Raw genomic sequence first — 24,899 nt, forward strand, 5'->3', positions numbered from 1 at the left:
TGAAAAGTTAGGAAAGAAGACTGGGAGACTGAGGACCTGATTAACAGTACATTCTGAAACCACCTTTGGTAAAAAGGAAGGACTCGTCCATATAGAAACCCTATCCCTGTGAAAAATTAAATAAGGAAGTTCAGAAGACAGTCCTTGAAGTTCAGACACTCTTCTGGCAGAAATGATAGCAACTAGGAAAACAGGTTTCCAGGTCATAAACTTCAGATCAGACTTAGCTGATGGTCTGATATGGGGAAGTGTCAAGGCCTGAAGAACAATATTTAAATCTGAAGGAGTAAGAGCCTTTACAGGAGGCCTGAGTAAGTAGGTTCCTATGAGAAAAGCTTTACAAAGCTTGGAGGAAGCTATAGTGGAATAATTTTCTCCTATATGAAAGTTGGAAATGGTTGCTAATTGTACTCTTGATAGTTGAGCTAGCCCCTTCAATGAAAATTGTAGCTAAAAAGTCAAGAACCTTAGAAACTGGTACTGAAAAAAGGTCTAAGTTCTTGTCATGGGCCCAAAAGAAAAACAAATCTTTTCTACTTACTTTTGTAAATTTTCTAGTGAAAGCTTTATAGGAAGATAACAGAATATGACAGATGGGAGAGGAGAGGAGAGCCTGGACTGTCTAGTAATCAATGGAAAGTACAGTTTTGTACCTACCATAAATGTAGATGTCCGAGAGGAATGCATCTGCAGTCCTTACAAATGGGTTGTCCTGTCGTCAGGCAGCCCTTCGGTCGGCCGGATTCCAAAGTCTGGGTCTGGCTTCGGCTGGTGTCGCACTTCACCCGACGTCATTGCGGCAGTTCTTTGGGTATAAAGGCATCAGCCGACGCCATTTTCCTCAGTGTTTCTTGCCCCAGATGCCAGGTGCCCTCTTGGTAGGCTAAATTTGGATAAATGCCAAAGTTTCCAAATAGTAGAGAGCAAACACACAAGATAAACATGTATGTACATATATACAAACAAATACACCATAATAGATCCCCCCCAAGCTAGCTGAAGATTGGTAAGTACCCTAGGAGTACCTCAGAGGGAAGGAGGGTGGGTAATCTGACTGCAGATGCATTCCTCTCGGACATCTACATTTATGGTAGGTACAAAACTGTACTATGTCCTTCAAGGATGCATCTGCAGTCCTTACAAATGGGTAGAATACCATAGCTAAACTAGGGGAGGAGGTAATGAGAATAGATTATGGTGTAGTCAAGATCCCTTGCAAAACAGCAGTGGCAAAACCAGCACGGGATCTAGAGTATAGAGGTAAGTTATAATGCTTGGCAAATGTATGCACGGAGGTCCAAGTAGCAGCCTCTATAATGTCCTTGGTAGCCACTCCTCGTAAGAAAGCTGTGGTAGTGGCTGTGGCCCTTGTGGAGTGAGGCCTGATGTTCTCTGGAGTTTTCTTTCCATGGTAGGAGTAACAAAATCTAATGCAATTTCCTATCCATTTGGAGATTGTCTGTTTAGAAATTGGTTTTCCTTCTTTTCCTGTTGCATAAGCTACCAGAAGCTGGTCAGTTTTTCTATTGTTTTTTGTCCTGTCCAGGTAGTAGCGTAATTGCCTGTGTACATCCAAGGTATGTAAGAGCTTTTCTCCCCTGTTCTGTGGATTGGGGAAGAATGTAGGAAGGTGAATAGCCTGATTTAAAGAGACTCTGGATACCACCTTAGGCATAAATGTAGGATTTGTTCTCATGGACACTCTATCTTGATGGAAGATCAGGAAGGGTTGTACTGCCATTAATGCTTGTAGTTCAGAGACCCTTCTTGCTGAAGTTATTGCCAGCAGGAAGGCAGTCTTCCAGGACAAGTATTGCAAGTCTGCTGTAGCTGCTGGCTCGAAAGGAGGTAGAGTCAGTTTTTCTAGCACAAAGTTCAAGTCCCATGCTGGCAATGGAGGTTTCCTGGGAGGTTTTACATTTTTAATTCCCTCAGAAACTGTCTGAGCAGAGGATGCGAGAAGACAGGAGGATCCAAGCTGTATTGTGCTGAAATAGCTGATGCATGTATCTTGATGGAGGAATAGGACAGGCCTGTGTGGTAGAGCTCCGCCAAGTACTCCAGGATGTTGGCTATGTTCACCAGTGTCACATCTTGCCCTTTGCAGTACTCCAGATGAGATATCTTTTCCATTTTGCTGCATAATTCTTTCTTGTTGAAGGTCTACGAGCCTCCAGGATTATGTCCTTAACCCTTTGGGATAAATTTGGGTTAATTTCTGTTATGTAATGTTCCAGGCAGTTAGCTGCAGAGTTTTTAGGTTTGGATGCAGAATGTTGTAGTTGTTCTGTGTCAGCAGTAATGGGATCAGGGGCAGTTTCCATATTTGTTCCCGGGACATGCTCCTCAGCAGTGGGTACCAATGTTGTCTTGGCCAGTCTGGGGCTATCAGAATGATCCTCGGATGTTCCTCTTTGATCTTGAGAAGCACCTTGTGCATCAAAGGAAGTGGTGGGAATGCGTATGCTGTCAGGCTTTTCCAACTGAAGGATAGGGAGTCCACCTTCCAAGCAAGTGGGTGGTAAGTCCTTGTGCAGAATTTCTTCAACTGGTGATTGTATGGGGATGCAAACAAGTCTATTTGTGGTAATCCCCATTCTCTTGTGATGGCTTTGAAGATGTCCGGATGCAGCATCCATTCGTGGGCATCTGTTGTAGTTCTGCTTAATATATCTGCTAGAATGTTTTCCTTCCCTGGTACATAAATTGCCTGTAACTGAATGTTGTAGCTCAGAGCCACATCCCATAGGTCTAGTGCCAGCCGGCATAGGGGGTATGAGTGTGAGCCTCCCTGTTTGTTGATGTACCACATAACTGTGGTGTTGTCTATCCTTATCAACAGCTGGCCTTCGTGGAGAAGAGGTCTGAATGCCTGGATTGCCAATTTTACTGCCATCATTTCTTTTAGATTTATGTGCAGATGTAGTTGGTCTTGAGTCCATAGGCCTTGAATGCACTTGTCCATCATGTGTGCCCCCCAACCGAGGTCTGAGGCATTTGTCGTGATAGTTTGTCTTGGTTGACTTTTGCAGAAGGGCAGACCTGTGTTTGATTGACAGGCCTGAGCCCACCATAAGAACTCTTGCTTCAGGCATGGGATCATTGGAATTTTGGTTTCCAGGCTGTGCTTGTGCTGAGACCACAAATTCTTTAGGTACCACTGTAGCTTTCTCATATGAAGCCTGGCATGAGGGACCAGAATTATGCAGGATGCCATGAAGCCTAGAGCTTGTAACACTTTTCTTGCAGTTAGATGGCTCTGCTTTGTTAATGCCAAGAAATAGAGAGGAAGTTGCTCTTTCTTTTCTGCAGTTAGAAATGCCATTTGTTTTGATGTGTCCAGTTCTGCACCCAGAAAGGTTATTATTTGGGATGGAATCAGCCTTGACTTTTTGTATTGACTGTGTATCCCAGGGCTTGTAGCAGGTAGATGACTCTTTGTAAGTCTTCTGTTAATTTGTTTTGTTGTCCGCTTGTATCAGGCAGTCGTCCAGGTAGGGATAGATTTGAATTCCTGAAGTCTGCAATGAGCGATTACTGATGCCAGGCATTTCGTGAACACTCTGGGCGCAGTAGATAAGCCAAAGGGCAATGCTGAGAATTGATAATGCTCTGATCCTGCAAGAAATCTGAGGTATCTTCTGCAAATTGGTCTTATGGGGACGTGCAGGTATGCCTCCTTGAGATCTAGAGTTACCAGCCAAGACTCCTTGCCCAGCATGGGAAGAAGCTGCTGTAGGGTCAGCATTTTGAATTTTGGAACAATGAGGAATGTGTTTAGAGCGGACAGATCTAGAATAGGCCTCCATTTGTTTTCTTTTCTTGGTACCAGGAAGAGCCTGGAGTAAAATCCCTTCCCTTGCTCCATAAATGGTACCTTTTCTACAGCACGCATTCTTAATAATTGAGATATTTGTTTTAGAGCTTCTGCCCTTTGAGAAGGTGGTAGGTTTGGCATTCCTCTCTTTCCTGGTAGTGTATGGAAATGGAACCTGTAACCTTTGTCTATAGTCTGCAAAATCCATTTTTCTCTTGTAATGCAGTGCCAGTTTCTTGAAAATAATGTTAGCTTTCCGCCTAAGGGTGCTTCTAGTTGTTCCCTGGTAGGCGGAGCCACCGCCGAGTCACTGTGATTGAGTTGTTGTAGTGGTGGTGGCTGTATCCGTGCCTCGTTGGTTGTTACCCTGCCACTGGTGACCCCTGTAGGCACCCCTGGATTGGTTTCTGCCTCTAGAGCGCCTATTCCTGCCTCTTTGTGCCTTAGAGGAGTCCGGAAAGGACCAATTTTTGGAGGGCCAATTCCTGCTAAACCTTGGAGGTTGAACTTGTAAGAAATCTTTTACTGTTTGCACAGATTTTGCTTTCTCTTCCATCTTTTTCAGTACCTGCTGTGCGGGGGCACCAAATAAATTGACCTTGTCCATAGGTGCATCCAAAAGCTTAGATTTGACATGGTCTGGTAATGCCTGCTCTTTCAACCATGCATGCCTCCTGATAACTGTGCCAGTCATGGCTGATCTAAAGGAAGCCTCCAGTGCATCATAGCCACATTTTAAAGAATGGTTACTAACCTGCTGTATGTTATGTAACATTTCTTGAATATACTTTTTATCTAAAGATTCTTCAGAGGACAGTTTTTTAGTCAACTGGTCAAGCATAAACTCTTGATATTGAATCATATGAAATTGGCAGTTCAAGGCTCTAGCTGACGAAGTAGCAGAGGTGTAAACTTTTTACCCCATCTCTCTAAGGACCTGGATTCCCTTTCAGAGGGAGGGTTTTAGAAGTAGCTGCTACAGCTTTAGGGCCCTGGGAGATAGTCTCTGGATCTGCAAAAGGGGCCTTATATAAGTGGTGATGAGTGTCCGGAACCCTGTAGTACCTATCTGGCTTAGCAGGAGCCGGAGGTAAAGTATCAGGAGTAGTGCAAGCATCATTAAATGCATCATCAACAACAGATAGAACTGGAGGAATGGCTAAAGGCCTATGCTGTGGTAAGTGTAGAAAGGTCCTAAGCCTTTTTCTACAGTCTGAGAAATCTTGGCCCTGCCACTGAAATTGTTCCTCATAGCATGCAAGGTTTCCCCAAAGGAAAATTCCTCAGGAGGAGAGGCTGAAGGGATGGACTCCTCAGCATCAGAGTCTTCGTAAGGAGAATAAGAAGCCTCAGGAGGGTCTGTATGTTCTGAATCATCAGAAGAATCATCTGTGGCTACTGGCTCAGGGGGCTCTGCTCTAGGCCTCTTTTCTGGAGGAGGGAGAGACCCTGTCTGGATGAGGCTGGGATCCACGAATTAAAGTGATGAGATCCTGTGCCAAAGAAAGCATATGGGAGCTGGTGCTGGGCCTGTGAGAGGGGGGCTTGGCAGGCACAGGTTTGGAAGTTTTGGCTGCTTTAGCCCTGGCAAAGGCCTTAATAGACATAGCTGGAGGAGGCCTAGCAGCTCCACGTGCAGGGGTAGAGATATCTAGTGGAATGGTGTCTGATAAATCCTGTGAAATCGCAACAGAAGGCTGGATTTCAGAAGCCGTTTCTACCAGGATAGAAGAGGCCTCGGTAGAAGGTAAGTTATCGGCTGAAGAAAGAACCGCTTGCTCGGTTTCGGCCGAAACCGAGACACTCGTGGATTGCTTAACCGCGGTTTCAGCCGAAACCGCAGACCCCGAGTGTCGGTCCTTTTCTTTGCGCTTTTTGGTTATTTGCGTAGTCGGAGGATCCGACGGCATAATGTAGGCAAAATCGAGCCGAAAATCTGTTCAGCAAAGTCCGGCGGCGTCTAAGCGTCCGTCGGTTAAAAGAAGCACAGGCTAGACAAGCTGCTACGCCGTGGTCTGGGCCTAAACAATGTATGCAATAGGGTGGAAATCTTTATGAAGTATTTGTTTCCCACAAGATAAACAGTTATTAACTTTCTCTGACATCGGCTGAGGCAAGAAAGAGTCCCCAACGGGTACTTAGCTTTATAGAAGTCTTCGAAGTAGTATTCGGTAGTAGTAATCTCTGGATCTGACCGACCGGCACTTGCGAACAGCTTCTGCTTCGGGCGCCACGTGGCAAGAAAGACTGAGGAAAATGGCGTCGGCTGATGCCTTTATACCCGAAGAACTGCCGCAATGACGTCGGGTGAAGTGCGACACCAGCCGAAGCCAGACCCAGACTTTGGAATCCGGCCGACCGAAGGGCTGCCTGACGACAGGACAACCCATTTGTAAGGACTGCAGATGCATCCTTGAAGGACATCTGGAGAAACCATGCAGTGAAATTGAGGCCTGAAATGTCCAGATGAGTCATGCCTGTCAGGTGAGACAGGAGGTCTGGAGATGGATCCAGAATCCATGGCAGATGTAGAAGATTAGGTTAAAGGAATGGAAATCGGATCTCATGGGGTCAGTAAGGAGTGATGCAAATAACTATTCTCTTCAATCAATATGCTTTCTGGAGAAATTTGTAAATGAGGGGTAATGGGAGGTAAGCATAAAGGAGACCAGAGGGCCAAGCGTGAAGTAGACCGTCTCTTGGGGACTCCTCTAATTGGAGGAAAAGAGCAAAGAACCTGCTCTACTTGTTGTTGAGGGGAGATGCAAAAACATCGGAGTATGGTTGGCCTCATCGACAGAAAATCATCTCTACCACTTCGATACTGAGAGACCACTCATGAGGCATCTGTATAGAGCAGGTTAACTTGTCTGCAATCACGGTGGTCTTCCCTGGGATATGCACTGCTACTATAAAGCGATTGGAGGACATTGCCCATTGCCATACTTCCACAGGTTTTTGACAAACAGGGTAAGATCTGGTTCACCCTTGTTTGTTGATGTAACAGACAGACATATTGTCCTTCTGAATTATGACAGTCCCAGTTTGGAGTGTGTCTTGAAAGGCCTGCAACTGTAGCAGGACAGGTCTCATTTCTAGGACACTGATATGTATGTTGGCCTCTTTGGATGACCATGTACCTTGGACTGTGAATCACAAAAAGGAGGTTAAACCAATAATTCCAACAAGAACGTAATTCAGCCACCAAGTTTATTAGAACAATCTGCACGACAGGCTCACCAATAACCTAGGTTTCGTCTAAGCAATGACTTCCTCAGATTGGTACAGCCCTATATATAGTGCATATAATTAACAATAATTAAAATTCCATAGTAACCAATTGAATACAATTAATGCAATAATTATAATTAAATTGTACATCTAATAAATAATTCAATATAATACATGCATACACTGTTTCCTATCTAAAAGAATGTTACTTAAAAACAATAAATATGTGTGCACCAATGTATAAATATCTCAATTTAAAAATTATAAATATGTATAAAGCAATTTATATAAAATGATTACAAATATATTATATTAATTTACACATAAATTTACAATTATTTATATATCATATAAAATGATGTCAATTAATACTTATATCCATGGATAAAAATTAACTTGTTATGAACATGTACTATAAAATGCTGTCAAAATGTATTAGTTATACAAGTTTATTTCATTAGTGTTTCAACCCTCTATTTGTCTAATCCTTAGACAGGGTTTTATAGATGTAAACTCATTAATACCTGGATGATTATGGGCATTTAAACGTAACTGCCATTTGAGTTCACACAAATCCAAATGGTATTGTGTGATTCTACCTTGTGGGTCATTATTCAATTGCTGTATAACACAAAATTTAAAATGATGGTCTTCATATTCAATCACATGTCTTGCTAGGGCGTTGACAGATTTTTATGTTTAATATCCAAGAGATGTTCTTTAATTCTCTCTCTAAATTTTCTACAAGTTTTTCCCACATAAAATACCTCACAATTCTGACATTTTGCAAGGTAAACCACATTCTTGGTGTGGCAATCAAAATGTCCCACAATATTAATATTACAATAGTTAACTGATAACTTGTCCTCGTGGTATAAATATAACAACATGTGGTACATCTGCCACATTTAAAATTGCCCTTTATTCTGTTTATAGGATGTATTGAAGTGACAGTGTTTCTTTCAAAAATATCCTTAAATGATCTATCTTTTTTATAAACAAATTTCAACTTTTATTGAAAACCCTACTACATTCACTATCATTTTTGAAAACCTCCCAGTTATTCAAAATGAATCTCTGGATAATTTCTATATCCTTATTATAAGTTACAATAAATAGAATGGATTCATCAGTCAGTCTCACTACAGATTCCTCGTTACAATTATAACCAAACTTATCTGTATCTGATAATAAGATAGCTTGCATGATTCCACTGCTCCTTTTGTTTAAAATCTCTTCCTTAACTTCCATACACAATTTTCAGAATATCCTCTATTTAAAAATAAGGATATAATATAATCCAATTCACTCACTAAATCATCCAATTTACTTGTCATACTGCCCTAACCATCTGTCCTTTGATTATAGCTTTCTTTTGATGGCTAGGGTGATTACTATTATTATGCAAGTAAGAATTGGAAAACGAGGTTTCTATATATAGTCGAATTAATAACACCTTCTGTGATGTAATATTCTAATCTAATGTCCAAATAATTCCTATACTTGGCATTAAATTCATGAGTAAACAGTAGAACCACACTGTATTATTGATATATTTCAAAAACATCCAACTTTGTTTTATCACCTATCCATATTATAAAAATATCATCCAGGTAACGTAAATATAACTTAATATATGACATAAATTCACTATTCAAAATAAACTCCTCCTCCCAATGTGCCATAATATAATTGGCATAAATGGGAGCACAAGATGCTCCCATAGCTACTCCAGTTTTTTGTTTGAAGTAATGTCCTTCAAAGTATATAAAATTATTACAGAGGACAAGTTCCATTAATCTAACATACAGATTAATTTTTCCTGTTCATATATGCCTGAGGCACACAATTGTTCTTCCAGCCACACTAAACCTTCATTGTGTGGTATTACAGAAAACAAATTGCAAACATCTATAGTCACAAATAATATCTCCGTATTCTTACAAATGTTCAAGTGCTTAATTCTTTCCAAAAATGCCATTAATCTTTTAAAATATGTGTAAATTGCTTCAAGCCATTTTTCATATGGTGATCTAAATATTTACTAATAAAATGAATTTTACTTCGCCTGCCATCTACTATTGGTCTAAATTTTACATTATCTAGACCCTTATGAATTTTTGGTATCCGAATATATTGCTGATAACCGAAACTTGTTCAATAAATATTCATAATCATCTTCATTGATCTCATCCTGCATAAGCATGTCTTCCAAATTCATATCTATTCTTCTAAAGGCTATATTTATCTCATTCAAGCTCATTTCAGTGTAGTTGTCTTCACAGAGCATAGCCATCAAAATACTAATATAGTCTTGCTTATTAGTTATCACCACACCATTACCCTTATCCGGTTTCATGATTCTAACATTGCTCATATTGCTTATTTCTTCAAGTATTTCATATTCTCTATCTGTCATATTGTTATAAGATTTGTTCCATTTATTATTATTATAATATTGTCTTATGTTTTGTTCACATAATCTTTCAAATAAGGTTACAGTGGGATTCATTACAGGGTTAAATATACTTGGTTTTACCAATTTATTTCTTTGATCTGTATTTATAAAATTATCATCATTAAAATGTTGCTTTAAATTCATTTTTCGTAAAAGTTTTAAATCCATCAATAAATCCACCATATTCCCTTTCCTAGAAGGAATAAAATTAAATCCTTTAGAAAAGAATTCGCATGTTCACTATCAAAAAATATATTAGAATAATTGTAAATTTTAAAATCTCTAGCACTATTATACAAAATAATAGGGTTACTTAAAATACCACATTCTTTAAAACCCAAACTAACATTGGTGCATCTCATATCAATACACAAATTATCTAATTGATTCACATTATTATCAATAAATTCTGTGATAAATGAATCTACATCAGGTACAATTAACATGTTAAGTGCATTACTATCTTCATTACTCATATTAATAGGCAGATGTACACTTAAATTCATTAAAGGATCCACACCCATTAATTCTCTGTTAAATTCCACAGGTTCTTGAACTAATGATTCCATCTCTAAAATATTAGAATAACACATATTAACATTTGTAGTTGTGAGTTCACTGAAACCCATATTATCTTTCAAGCAAATTGATTCACTTAAAATGTTAACATTGGTAGTACATATTTCATCTACACACATACTATGACTGTTCACTGTATTATACAAGATGAAAATTTCATCATTAATAACTTCTGACGTAGGGATAATAGTATTACTAATATTTTCAACTTGCTTTGAATCACTAAACATATTCAAATCTGCACAGACTGTTAAGTCGCATGTATTACTAATTCTATTGTGAAAATTAGTCCCACACTCATCTTCACAACCGCTAAGTTGTTCTTTAAGCAAGATATCCCATCCTTTATCCGAACTATTCGCTTCATTAAAGTCAGAAGCCACCTTCCTTTTATCAGTGTTAAACCATTTAGAACCAGTCAAGTCAATAGCGTGCGATGAAAAGTCAAAAGTCTTACCCTTTATGGAACAAAATTGAGTATTTACAAGTTTTTTGGCGTCTTCCCCAATCCTCGCTGTTGTACAAGACCGTGATTTCTTGTTTTGGACCGAGCTCCCGACCATACTGCACTTTCTTCTTCGTCCTGTTGCCCCTGATTTCTGAGTCTCTCTGACCGTCAACCCTTCCCTAAAGGGTAGGTTGCAGATGAGGCAGGGCTAATATATCCTCCATTGTGTCCCGATTGGTTTACGCCATCATTTTCTCTCCTCCGAAAGCTTTTCCCTTTATATGGATTAGAACGGCTCTCCGTTCTGCTAAAGGGTAAACATCACCCCTTTCATACACTTGAATGTCACGCTTTAACTTGCTCAATTTTTGTTAAATATGTTATCACAGCTTGATCTATATCACTAATAATGTTCACATAGTTCGTATAGTATTGATCGAACAGTAAATCATGAATAATTTTGCTATTAATCTCCTCTAGTTCCCCCAAAAGCTTGTCAATGTAAATGTTATTGTGTTTTACCAACAGTTCCATAATATGAACCCCAGTAGAGTTAAACAAATGATGTAATTCATCGATCATTTCTTTATTCTTGTCACATCCGTTTGGATATCTCCAAACACGTAGACCTTTAGGAACCAAACCCAGTTCGATGTTCCTGCTCAGGTAGCTATTTTCTAATTGTGACTTTTTTAATTTAAACAGTTTGAACTCAAACTGTTTAAGCAATTCTGTCATTGACTGGTTCGCTTTAAAATTACTACGTGTAATGGGTGTACTGTCTTTTAAAAAATTATAGCCGTTATTTTTCCAAGCAGCACATTGCTGGGCCAGTAATTCCTTATCATGCAACCCATCTCTGTGTCTATTCGCTCCATACGAACTCTACGGCTGGTATCTGTAGTCGGTACCACTACAGGAGATGAATTAGAATCAACAGGGGTTGCCTGAGTGAGCGGCAGACCCAGACTGCCATGTAAACCATCATTAGGTACTCCATTTACTTGCCCCAACAAAGTTTGTATCTGAGCGGAATGCTCCTCCAGCTTAGCATGAATAACCTGCAGCAGTTCCATAACACTCGCTGGCAAACTCCCGTTCTCCATTTTACGAAGACCAAGAATCACAAAAAGGAGGTTAAACCAATAATTCCAACAAGAACGTAATTCAGCCACCAAGTTTATTAGAACAATCTGCACGACAGGCTCACCAATAACCTAGGTTTCGTCTAAGCAATGACTTCCTCAGATTGGTACAGCCCTATATATAGTGCATATAATTAACAATAATTAAAATTCCATAGTAACCAATTGAATACAATTAATGCAATAATTATAATTAAATTGTACATCTAATAAATAATTCAATATAATACATGCATACACTGTTTCCTATCTAAAGAATGTTACTTAAAAACAATAAATATGTGTGCACCAATGTATAAATATCTCAATTTAAAAATTATAAATATGTATAAAGCAATTTATATAAAATGATTACAAATATATTATATTAATTTACACATAAATTTACAATTATTTATATATCATATAAAATGATGTCAATTAATACTTATATCCATGGATAAAAATTAACTTGTTATGAACATGTACTATAAAATGCTGTCAAAATGTATTAGTTATACAAGTTTATTTCATTAGTGTTTCAACCCTCTATTTGTCTAATCCTTAGACAGGGTTTTATAGATGTAAACTCATTAATACCTGGATGATTATGGGCATTTAAACGTAACTGCCATTTGAGTTCACACAAATCTTTTAGATAGGAAACAGTGTATGCATGTATTACCTTGGACTGTCCTTCCCAAGTAGTGCTCGCCCACCTGACTTTTGAGGTGTCTGTGGTCACTATGGCCGTGGGCCGAGGGAGAACAAAGGGACAGTCTTTGTGCATTTGATTGGAGCGGATCCTTCAGAGAAGGTAATTATTTTATCTTGACTGGCCTGAATAATGGATGTTGGAGAACAGACCACTGTGTTGTGAGTGGCCATTGGATGATTCTCATATAGAACATGGCCAGCGGTACAAGGATGATTGCAGCTCACATGGTTCCCAAGGCTGGTAGTATCACATAAGCTGAAAGAGAGGAATTCTGAATAATCATTTTGACTTGGAACTGAATAGTTTGAATTTGAGACAGAGGGAGAAAGGCTATTTGACTGACTGTATTGAAAATAGCACTGATGAATTCCAGAGTTTTGAGTTGGATTGAGTTGAGATTTGTTGTAATTGATGGATATCCCCAGATGAGAGCACAGCTAGAGTAAGTAGTCCATTGTTTGAATTAGTTGAAACCTGTTTGGAGTGGTCAGCAGCCAGTTGTCCAGGTACAAGAAGACTCTGAATACCAGCAGTCTCAGGTGAGCTGCAGCTACTGCCATACGTCTGGTAAACACCCTGGGGGCTGTGGTGAGTCCAAAGGGCAGTGTTCTGAATTGCTAATGACTGGCTCCCAGACAGAAGCATAGATACCGTCTGGATTGTCTGTTCATTTTTATGTGATAGTATGCATCCTTAAGATCTATCAAGCACATCCAGTCGTCCCTGTGTAGAAACATCAGAAAGGACTGAACCAATTGATTTAGTTTGCCAAGATCCAAGAGTGGTCTCCAGTCCCCTGTCTTTTTTGGCACTAAAAACAATCTTGAATAAGTTCCAGACTCTCTCTGGTCTGGAGCAACCTCTTGGATGAATCTTTTGTGATTTCTAATCAGGCTTTCTGGTGAAGGACAGATGACTCCTGACTGCCTCCAGTGATGGCCAGTTGGGCCTCATTTCAGGAGCGCTGATGGGATCTGTCAGAGAAGGCATCTCGAGAACCTTGATTATGCAGACCACCTCTGCTGCAGGGATAGTGTCTTCCATCTGAATTCCCCCTTCTGCCTTGGGGGAACTCTCTTCACATACATCTTAAAAGGGACCCTGGGATTTCTTGTGAAATAAGTAATGTTCTTATCATAATGTTCCATCTGTGTTGTTGATCTTCATTCATTCATAACTGATGGGTGTCGATCCTGTCCTCGGAACCGAGTCAGCCGTTATAACAAGCTTGCGTCAGCCAAAAAACTCTTGAGCTAAGCATACCCATAGTGCCCCTTCTCTTTATCCTCCCAGATCGAGTTTGCCCGTAAAAAAGAAAAGTGGAGGCTTTGTCTGAGCAGATGCCCTATCATGAGGCTAGGACCAAATCCAATCCTCCAGGAGCCTTTCTGAGGGTCTAGGAGGGTGGGATGTCATGAATGAATGAACAACAACAACAACACAGATGGAACGTTATGGTAAGAACACACCTTCTTTATCTGATGTTGTTAATCTTCATTCATTCATGATGAATGAATGGGACAAAGTCCCTAGCTACTTGAAGCCCTGGGAGGCCCTATGAAAGGATATTCCTGAGCACCACTGAGCCATAAGATGCACTCTCCCTGGAGACCAAGTCCAATTTGTAATGAGAGATAAAGTATGAGGAGTAGCCCATGTGGCTGCTGCACAAATGTTATGCATGGAAGCTCTTGAATGGAAAGCAACAGATATAGCAACTGATCCGGTTGAGTGTGCTTTGATCTTAGTTGTTAGCTGGACTTTGTTTTGTTGGTAGGCAAAGGAAATACAATTTATCAGCCATTTAGCTAAGGTTACTTTAGAAACAGGTTTTCCCAATTTTGGTCCTGAGAAGGATAAAAATAATTGCTCAGATTTTCGAAGTGACTTAATCATGTCCAAATAGAAATGTAATTGTCTATGTACATCCAACAAATGCAGACAATATTCTCCTTTATTAGAAAAATTGGGTAAGAAGACTTCGATTAGATTAATATTGAAATCCGAAATAACTTTGGGTAAGAAGGAGGGGTTAGTCTGAAGTGATACTCTCTCTTTAAGGAAAACCATGTAAGGACGTTTTATGCAGAAAGCTTGTAGTTCTGATATTTGCCTTGCTGAGGTAATTGATACCAAGAATAAGGTTTTCCAAGATAAAAACTTCATATCGCAAAAGGCAGTAGGTTCAAAGGGAGGACGAGTCAAGGTTTGTAGAACTAGTGTCAAATTCCAAGGTTCGACTGGTTCCTTGAAGTGTGGTCTAATATGTGTGACCCCTTTCAAAAAGATCTTACAGAGACGGTGAGATATCAAAGAGGAATCCTGGAAACCATTGTGGAAGTTTGAGATAGCTGCCAGGTGGACTCAAATAGTGGAAGCTGCCACTCCTGAATGGAGAAGATTCGATAAGTAGTTCAATACGGAGCTAGCCGAAACTGAAAAGGGGTCTAGTCCTCTCTCATAGGTTCATAGGTTGGTACTAGGCTATCAGCCCTAGGGCCTATACAAGCCTAGCCATAACAATTCCCTGGCTATTTCTTCCCACATTATTTACTTTCCTGGACCCCTGTCTAGCAGGGCGACTGACGTGATCCCTGGGGTGAATTTCCTTTCTCCCATCCAATCGTCAAGGTTCCTCTTGAAGAGGTCCAAAGAGGCACTCTGCTTGACATGTATGGGCAATCTATTCCAGAGTCTGGGGAGTCTCTGGGTCAGGAACCTATCCCTCCAACATGTTTTGTTTATTGTGATGACAAGGTTTAGATCCCTGGAGCGTGTAGCTCTGAGGGATTGGGATTTCTTTAAGTGTAGCATGTCCAACAGCTCTGGGTTTGACATGGCCTTGTATGTTAAGCAGAGATTGCCTCTGAGTAGACGATATGCGACAAGAGTATTGCTGGAGTTTTTTAAGGTGGTCAGCATAGGGCATCTGCTTTAGGCCTGTGATTCTTTTAGTGAGGTCTTTAGTCTTTAGTGAGGTTTTTAGTCTTCTCAAGAGAGAGAAACCAAAGTATGAATATTTTCCACATGCTGAGATAAAATTTCCTGGTGGATGGTTTATGGGAAGCCAGAAGAATGTTTTGTACAGGAGAGGATAGATTATTCTGCCTGGCAATTACTGGAAGTGGAGGAACCAAGCTGTCAGCTTGAGACTCGATATGTTTGGATCAGCCCTTGTGGGTGCAACAGTAATTCTGGAGTTGGATCCAGAATCCAAGGTCAGTGAACCAGGTGAGGTCAAAGGAAGGGAAACGAAATTTGGCAGGCCAATAGGGTGCAATGAGGATTACTCTGCTTCTCAGCCAAAGAGCCTTCTTTACAAATTGCAGGATCAGAGGAAGAGGAAGAAAGGCATAAAGAAATCCCGTGAGAAAATTGTGTATAAAAGCATCCCTCTGGGATTCCCCCTGAGGGGGGATTAGGGCAAAGTAGCTACTGCATTTGTGGTTGGTGGGGGATGCGAATAAATTGCAGCAAGGCTGGCCCCAGTGGCTGAAGATGTTTGCCACTATGACATGATTGAGGGACCACTCATGAGACAGGAGAATGTATCTGCTCAGCTTGTCCGCAATCACGTTGGAATCCCCAGGAATGTGCATTGCTATTAGAAAGCGGTTGGAAGTTATTACCAATTGCCAAGCTCTCATGGCTTCTCAACACAACTGGTAGGATTTAGTTCCCCCCTGTTTGTTGATATACCAGACTATGGATATCTTGTCCAACTGAAAAGCAATTATCCCTGATGAGAGGACAGACTGGAATGCCTGCAATGCCAAAAGCACTGCCCTCAGTTCTAGAACACCGATATACAGGTTGGCCTCCCCGGGGACCAAGTGCCTTGGACTGTTTTTTCCTGGAAGTGCCGCCCCTCCCCAGCAGGGTTGTGTCCATGGTCACTATCGCCTTGGGCTGGGAGGGGGAGAAAGGGCGAATCCATAGTTCCATTTCTAGCTTCATTCACCAGTTTCAGTCTTGTTTGCAGCAGTTTGTTATGCGGATCAGAAAGGACATAGGATGAGATAAAGGGGACCACTGTGATGCTAGAAGCCACTGTAGGAGTTTTATGTGTAGTCTTGCTACAGGAACTATAGTAATCGTTGCTGCCACTGATCCTAGTAGTTGAAGGACTGCATGAGCTGGGACCTTGTCCTGAGAGAATATAACCTGGAGTTGAGATCTTAGTCTCTGGAGCTTGTGAAGTGGGAGGGCGACCAGACAAGACTAAGTGTTGAAAGTAGTTCCTATGAATTCCAGATTTTGAGTAGGCACCATTTTGAACTTTCCTTCATTTATTGAGATCTTGAAGGATCTTGCTAGCTGTAGGGTGAAATGCAAAGCTAGAAGCAGTAGACTCTTGGTAGGGGCAGAAAGGAGACAATTGTCTAAATACAGAAACACCCAGAATCCTTGCAATCTCAAGTTAACTGTTACCACTGTCATACATTTGGTGAACACTCTGGGGGCTGTAGAGAGACTAAAGGGCAGTACTGGTAGTGATGGTCTCACAGCCAGAAGCGGAGAACTCTCCTGGAGCTCTTGTCCAATTTATGCGATAATACGCATCCTGGAGATCTAATGAGCACATCCAACCGGTCTTTCTCCAAAAATGGGAGGACAGACTGAACCGTGACCATCCAGAGTTTTGTCTGTCTGATGAACTTGTTTAGGCTGCTGAGGTCCAAAATTGGCCTCCAGTCCCCTGTCTTTTTTGGCACTAAAAAGAACCTTGAGTAAAAACAGGATTCTATCTGGTCTGGTGGGACTGTTTGGATGACTCGATTTAGAAGCAGCTTTTGAATTTCCTGTACTGCTGCATCCCGTTGACTGGGTGGAATGCCGAGGATAGGCTTTTGTGGCCTCGGGTAAAAATCGAAAGGGATGTGATAACCTTTGGTAATTATCATCTGCACCCAAGAATCTGTCGTTATGGAATGCCAGGCAGAGTGGTGCAGAGTAAATTGTCCCCCGACTGCTTCCAGAGGCAAGCAATTGGGCTGTTCAGAAGCACTGATAGGGCTGCCCAGAGAAAGAATCTGTAGATCCCCGATTACGTGGACCCCCTCTGCCTCGGGAGGGGCATCCTTCTGAGTCACCCCCCCCCCCTGCTCCAAGTGGAAAACTCGCTACGTGTGTCATGGAAAGGACCTTGGGATTTCCTGTACCACACATTCATTCATTTATTTATTTTATTTTACATTTGTTTACCTGGAAAGTCCGAATGGACACAAGTCCTTTTTCAGTGGGGGCCTGGGGAGAAATGCTCCACATATTACAGAGACAAGATTTAACACAGTACAACTTTGTAGTTAAAGAAGAGTGACATTTCCATTTCCATATACAAGAAGTCATTTATGATACAAAAATTAAATGATAACACAAGATAAAGAAAAATAGATAAGTTTACACTGATTACAGGAAGACACCATAAAGCAGTCTGGTTATAGAATATTTAGAGACATCATTAAACAAACACAGAGTAAAGAATTAAGTGTGGAAGGAAGATTAGGATATGAAGTACGATGAGAGAGGCTACTTAAGCTGAAAAAGAAATCAGGTTATGAGTCAGCAGACGTAAAATGGAGGTAATCTATTCTGGTGAGTTACATTTGCAGGTCCAATTTAACTGGAAGTGTGTTTTTAGGTATTTTTTGAACCGAGTCAAGGTAGTGATGGCTATTGTATTCATGGGCAGTGTGTTCCATTTTTTGGCTATATAGTTAGACCAGAGAGAAGCTCCTGCAGAGTTGCTGGCTATAGTGACTTGCAGAAGATGTTTGCTATTGGAACGTAGGACCCTAGTACTGGAGTAAGGTTGCATTAGGTTTTGTAATTATGGGGTTTTCTTGGTGGTAATAAAGTATTTTTTGGGTTAGTATAAGTTGGTAATAAAGTAGAGGTTGAGGAAGTTCTAGCCAGTTGAGTTTTTTTAGGTCTGGGCAGTGGTGATTGAGATGTGAGCTATTAGAAGAGTAGGATCATTGGGGAGTGGAAAAACAGATGTACACGGCAGACAGGGTATTGCCGTCCTTTTCACACCTGGCTAATGTGTCTTTCACCTTTGGGCCAAAAAGAGAGGAAGCATCAAAGGGAGGGTTGACAAAGGAAGACTTAAAAAGTGCACAAAGTCACATAAGCGCATCCAGGCGTGATGCCGCATGACAATGCTTGCACCTGATGCTCTAGCTGCCCCCTTCGGTAGTATGAAAAATCAATCGCATGGATGAATTAAATATGGATTCCAGAGTGGTAAGCTGTTAGGCAACTTTGTCACGTACCTCATCAGATACTGCTCCTGCCAGGGTTCCCGAGAGTTTCGTGATCAGGTCCCTCTGGAGCTGGGTAAAGTGTGCCAAGTAATTCAAGGACCGAATGGCAATGGTCGATGAAGCATATACCTGCTTCCCTAGTCTGGCCATCATCCGAGACTCCCTATTTAGAGGATGGACAGCAGGTGGGAAGATGGCATAATGGTTAAGGTGTTTGCCTTACAAGCAGAAGGTGCAGGGTTTGATTCTCACATGGGGTAAGTGGCTAGTCTTAAAATGGCCTGCAAAGGCAGTTGGCTTAGTACCAGCCTATGAACCTATGAACTCTCCACGGTGAGTTTTTCCCTAGTGGCCGCTGCTGCTGCCACCACCACCAAAGCGTCTACTGCCAAGTTTTTGGACCAATGAGGGAGATCCTCTGGAGGGGAGAGAATTTTGTCTGGTCTCTGGGGAATTGGTGCAATGTTGTCAGGACTCTTCCAGGCACAATGCACGATTAGCTGAACTAGATCATCTGCAGGCAGGGGTCACCCAGGAAGTAGAGGGTTGATCACAGAAAGCCTGCAAGAATACACACTCCTCAGAGGAAGGGTTGGTGGGCTTCCAGCCTCCCTGGTGCTTTTAAGATTTCTAGTATGTCCCCAAAAGACATCCTCAGGGGGTGATCATAGGGACCCTCCCCCCCTCATCGTAGTCTGTGTCTTCAGAGATTCTTCAGGGGAATCCACGTGCTTCCTGTTGCATGATCTCTTATGAGGTGGCTCTTCAGCGGGGGCTTCTGAAGAGGACTCCGAAGAGAGGAAGCCATGCGGTAGGGTATCTTGAGGTTTCCGTGCTTGATGTCCCAGGGTAGTGGACTGTGTCAACTGCGGTCTAGAGGACATATATATGTGGCATTCTGGCGCCAAAGGAACCAGCTGTGAACCTGATGAGGTGAGTGCCCTCTCCATCATCTGGGAAGCAGGCCCGCCCCAAGAGGTCCAGCGCCAAAGGAACCAGCTGTGAACCTGATGAGGGGAGTGCCCCCTCCATCACCTGAGAAGCAGGCCCGCCCCAAGAGGTCCGGCTCCAAAGGAACCAGCTATAAACCTGATGAGGTGAGTGCCCTCTCCATCACCTGGGAAGCAGGCCCGCCCCAAGAGGTCCGGCGCCAAAGGAACCAGCTGTGAACCTGATGAGGGGAGTGCCCTCTCCATCACCTGGGAAGCAGGCCCGCCCCAAGAGGTCCGGCGCCAAAGGAACCAGCTATAAACCTGATGAGGTGAATGCCCTCTCCATCACCTGGGAAGCAGGCCTGCCCCAAGAGGTCCGGCGCCAAAGGAACCAGCTGTGAACCTGATGAGGTGAGTGCCCTCTCCATCACCTGGGAAGCAGGCCCACCCCAAGAGGTCCGGCGCCAAAGGAACCAGCTGTAAACCAGATGAGGTGAGTGCCCTCTCGATCACCTGGGAAGCAGGCACGCCCCAAGAGGGATGGGAGCCCGGAACTGAGACACAACCTCGGACTGGGTCACACCCCTACAGAAGGAGCTGTGAGAGGACTCAGAGTTGTCAAAGCAACTGGAACTGTAGACGGTGCCGTACTAGGGGTCATAGTGCTGACAGACCAGTCACGATCTCGAGGATGGCTCAGCTCTGATTGAGTCAAGGACCACAGGGTATGCTCCGGAACCATGGTAAGATCTACCAAGAGAACTGAAGAAGCTGGAACCAGAATAGGTGTTGGCACTGAGGACTCCAATACCTGGAGGGAGGTTGAAGGAGAAACATATGTCGGAGTCTGTGGAGAAAATTCCTTGGCTACCATACAACCCAACATTTTTGTCACTGGATACTCCATTGTAAGACACACTGACCTCTGAGTAGGCTCAGTAAGAAGAAAGTCATGGTCAGTTGTTTATCGGAGTTAAGAGCCATCATAATATGCACATACTCAGGTCAGTGAACTACAAGTACCAGTATGAATCAGTCATAAGTGCCTATGGGTGTAAATAACCCAAGACATACTTCCCCTAGACGAAATGAAGAGAGGCATTATGGAGCTCTTGGAATGTGTGTCCCAAGCTGGTATGAGTCCAGCACTGAGCAGCACTCCATCTTTTCCAAGGATGATGCTACAATATGGACAGAAGATAACGGACTTTTATAATTGGCTTAGTTTCTGGTGTCATTCTAAGGCGGTGCAGTATTTGTCAACATGGAAGGAGATGGTCAATAGACCATGTTGCTTTGCCAGGGACAGTCTGCACCTCTGCCCTCTAGGCTTTCAAAATTTAGCTAAAATATTGTCCTCCACAGTGCCTTTTTTAGGAAATGACAAACTTAAAATAATTCCAACATAGCAAGTCAAGAACAAAGAAAATGTAAAGGCATAACTATTCAATGATAGAAGTCTAAACAAGAAACTCTACACCCTAAAGGCTCTCCTCACTCTAGAGGATGCTGACGTCTGTGCAGTCACAGAGGCAGTTTAAATTTGTGCAATTCAAGGATATAATGCCTTCCACACATTTAGACCAGGTACTACACAAGCAGGGACTAAAGGTGGATGTGTCTTGATTTACATCAAAAATAAATATACTTTAAGGCTGGTAAAACAGGACAATGCACTTGAACTTCCCACGTTCAAGTCAATGCACACAAAATCCCACACCACTTCTTTGCAAGCTATAGGTTCTCCTCTGTGACTCAGGATAACCATAACACAAACTTAAGCTTATTGGAAACACTCACAATCCAACCCGGTACCATATAAATGGGCAACTTTAATTACCTCCGCTATTAACTGGGAATCATATACAATGCTAAACATCCCACAGAGATTTCCGGATTCTATAAATACAAAATACTACATCAGATTGACAGTATGCTGACCAGTGATGCAAACATACTGGCTATCGTCCTCACTAATATGGGAGAATGCTGCACACACCCCCTACTGTAAAGTCGTCTCTGGTAGGGTCAGATGACAAAAATGGTATCTTCTGAAGTAAAAATAAAACCTGGAACTCCAGCTAACCCATGAAGGTTCAGGAACTACTTTAAGGCTAACTTTCTACTAGTAATGTCTTTCGGGTTTTCCCAGTTAGGAGTCACCACAGAACTCCAGTCCGCTAATGATTGGCAGTGGATTTTTTATGATGCCGAGTTGCCAGCCCGACGCCCAACCTTCAAGGAAGGCACATCCATTCACGCACACACCTACCTGCATGTCTTTATATGTCACTCGACCACGGGGAGGACATGCAGTCTCCACACAGAAGGCGTTCCAGCCGAGAATCGAATGGGAGAACCTCTTGCTGTAAGGGGACAACGCTAACCACTGCACTCTAAGGCTAACTTTCTACTATTAAGTGATAACCTGGCAAAATTTCAAGCCCCATTAAACCCTGAGAACACTGCTGCTTACTCAGAATTGTTCACACACAACCCCTACACAAGGTATGCTAACAGCTGCATACAGGCAGCTGTACACACACTAGAAGTAAGTACAGAACTAACTCCAAAAAAAAAAGCCACCCTGATGGAATCACAGCATCAATAGGTTGTAGAGCAGAAGGAGGGAAATCATGGCAAAAATTAGGAAGCATCTCACCCAGCACGATAAAACCACTCTCATCAAACTACAACAACTCAGTGGACAAATAAAGTCTATTAATGCCAAATCCAGGCCCAAGGACAACGAGATGTTCTTTAACTGGAATACATAGCAAACCTACTGGCAGGTAAATGCTGCTCTAATTCTACCTCCCTCTCCCAGCCTACCTTAATGAAATCCCATCAAACATAACACCCCCCCTCTGTCATTAAGGAACACGTCCTTAATGCTCTCTCTTAAGCCAAGAACACCGAGTCAGTGGGCCCCGACAATATTCCACGCTGCCTTCTAAATAGCATAAAACTTATCTATTAGGCCCTCTGAAATAACTAACAGTAGCCTACAAACAGGATTTGTGCCTCATCTATGGAAGGTGAAGCCATCATCTCACTGCAGAAAGGTGGGGCATCTACAGACCCTGGAAACTACAGACACACAAGTCTCACTAGTCTCATATGCAAAGTCATGGACATAATAATGACACAGGAAGATTCCAGACTCTGGACTCAACCCAGTTTGGTCTCACAAAGGGTAGGTCATACATACTCAACCTGGTGGACTTCTTTGGGAAGGCCACCAAAGCAATGGAGGAGGCCAAAACGGTTCATACTGCCTGCCCTTGAGCTGGCCGAGGCATTTGAGACAATATCCAGCTTAGGCATTGTTGACAAACTCAAGAGGTTAGGTATAAACCCTTATCTCACCTGGTGGATAGCTAGCAGGCTCACAGACAGGACCCAAGAGGTTAGAATTGGAGAGACCACCCAGACAAAGAGGACAGTCACCAGCAGAGTCCCTCAGGGATCAGTCCTGGGACTGGTCCTTTTAGTCATCTACTTCTCTGAAGTCAAGACCTATGTCAAACACTTCTGGCTGATCAAATTTGCAGACGACTGCAAATTAGGAACAGTCATAGAATCCTCCACTGACACTAATGTTATCCAAGAAAGGCCGACTCACACAAATAACAGGTTTCAGAGCCATGGACTAAAAGTAAGTAATAAGAAATGTATAGTAGCATCCTTTGGGAAGTCAACCACCACCACTGATAACTAACAGATTGCCAATACAACCTCTAAGAGTTGCCCCAGCAGTCCTGGACTTGGGGACACACAGACAGCAATCTAGTCTTTTACAATCATGTGTCTACAACAGTGAAGAAATCGATGCTCATCGTGGTTCACTGTTACAGTCATTACTCTTGGGTTATCCTGCTGGCAGGCTACCCGCAGTCGGCCTGAATTCCAAAGTCTTGGTCCGGCGTCAGTTGCTGTCGCCTCTTTTCCGACGTCAGTGTGCCAGGGGTAGAAAAGATGCAGCCAATGCCATTTTCTTCAGTCTTTCTTGCCACGTGGTGCCCGAAGCAAAAGCAGTTCGCAAGTGCCGGTCGGCCGACTCCTGAGAGTTTCAAAATCGAATTTCAGATCCGAAGTCTTCATTAAAGCTAAGTATCCCATTGTGGAAACTTTTTTCTTGCTCCAGACCGATGTCAGAAAAAGTTAACAATTGTATTTCTCGTGGGAAGCAAATACCTCATAAGGACTTTCATTCTTGCTGTATTCCTTGCCTAGGCCCTGATCACGACATTGCTAGCTGTCGGTTTTGTGCTAGATTTAACCAACACACTATTAAGCGTTGGTACGATTTTGCCTTTCATTACTTTGGCCGAAGGTTTAATTATATAATGCCGTCAGAACAGCCGATGACCGGAGTTTATAAAAACTACAAGGAAAAGGAACAGGACAGGCATCCGAGGTCCAAAACAGACGAGGCCCCTGCTAGGCCAGTCGCCGGTTCTCAGTGAGGCGCTTTCGCAGCCCCTGATGCCTGCTACCTCAGAGCCACAGGCCCCTTCCGACTCCCACGTGGAGCCGACTAGGCCTCTGGATACTCAAGGTATTGGACCCTCGGAAACTATTCCCTCAGATGGGTCCGGAGCCGCTGAGCAGGCATCGGCTTCTGAGGGTGTTTGCAGACCTACACAATTATATGTCAAGCTTACCTCAGTTTCAAAGACAAAGACTAAAACAGCTCTAAAGACAAAGAAACAAGTACAGCATTCTCCTGGACAGACTTCCATGCCTAAGAAACAGATGCTTAAAATGGCCAAAGACCTAATTACTTTGATCAGGGGTTCCCATCTCCCTCCTGATAATAGGCCTAGGCAAGAGACAGAATATGACTCTTCTGATCAGGTTTCAGGTTTCAATTTCCTCTGACTCCTCTTCTGAACAGGGATACTCTTTTCCTCCCTATGAGGATTCTGATGCTGAAGAATCTATTCCTTCAGCCTCTCCTCCTGAGGATTATTCTTTTGGGGAAACCCTGCGTACCATGAGGGAGCATTTTCACTGGGAGAGCCAAGATTATTCAGAATCTAAGAAAAGGCTCAGAGATTTTCTTTTACTACCTCAGCACAGATCTCTTGCTATTCCACCTGTTCTAGACATTGTAGATGATGTATTTTCAGAGTCCGGCCTGTCTCCTGACTCTTTACCCCCTGCACCTACTAAGCCAGACAGATACTACAGGGTTCCAGACTCTCATAAATTTCTATATAAAAACCCTGGTGCTGACCCAGAAACTATATCGCAGGGTCCCAAAAGGGTCAAGGCTTCCACTGCAAAAAACCCTGTTCCCTCTGATAGGGATTCTAGGGCA

General features: G+C 42.5%; 1 protein-coding gene across 1 annotated transcript in view; it reads right to left on the reverse strand.

Moving 5' to 3' along the window:
• Positions 1-24,899, reverse strand: part of CCHR10.PART0H1orf112 (chromosome chr10.part0 C1orf112 homolog) — a 2,885,111-nt gene that overhangs the window by 960,075 nt on the left and 1,900,137 nt on the right. Inside the window, exons 19-20 of the mRNA XM_044086752.1 lie at positions 9,829-10,543; positions 9,196-9,721 (exon numbers count right to left, since the gene is read on the reverse strand). Of these exons, the coding sequence (XP_043942687.1) occupies positions 9,196-9,721; positions 9,829-10,543 (1,241 nt within the window). The remainder of the gene's footprint in view (positions 1-9,195; positions 9,722-9,828; positions 10,544-24,899) is intronic.

This window comes from Protopterus annectens, chromosome 10.part0 (genome assembly GCF_019279795.1).
Source record: "Protopterus annectens isolate FY-2018-M chromosome 10.part0, PAN1.0, whole genome shotgun sequence".
NCBI lineage: Eukaryota > Metazoa > Chordata > Ceratodontiformes > Protopteridae > Protopterus > Protopterus annectens.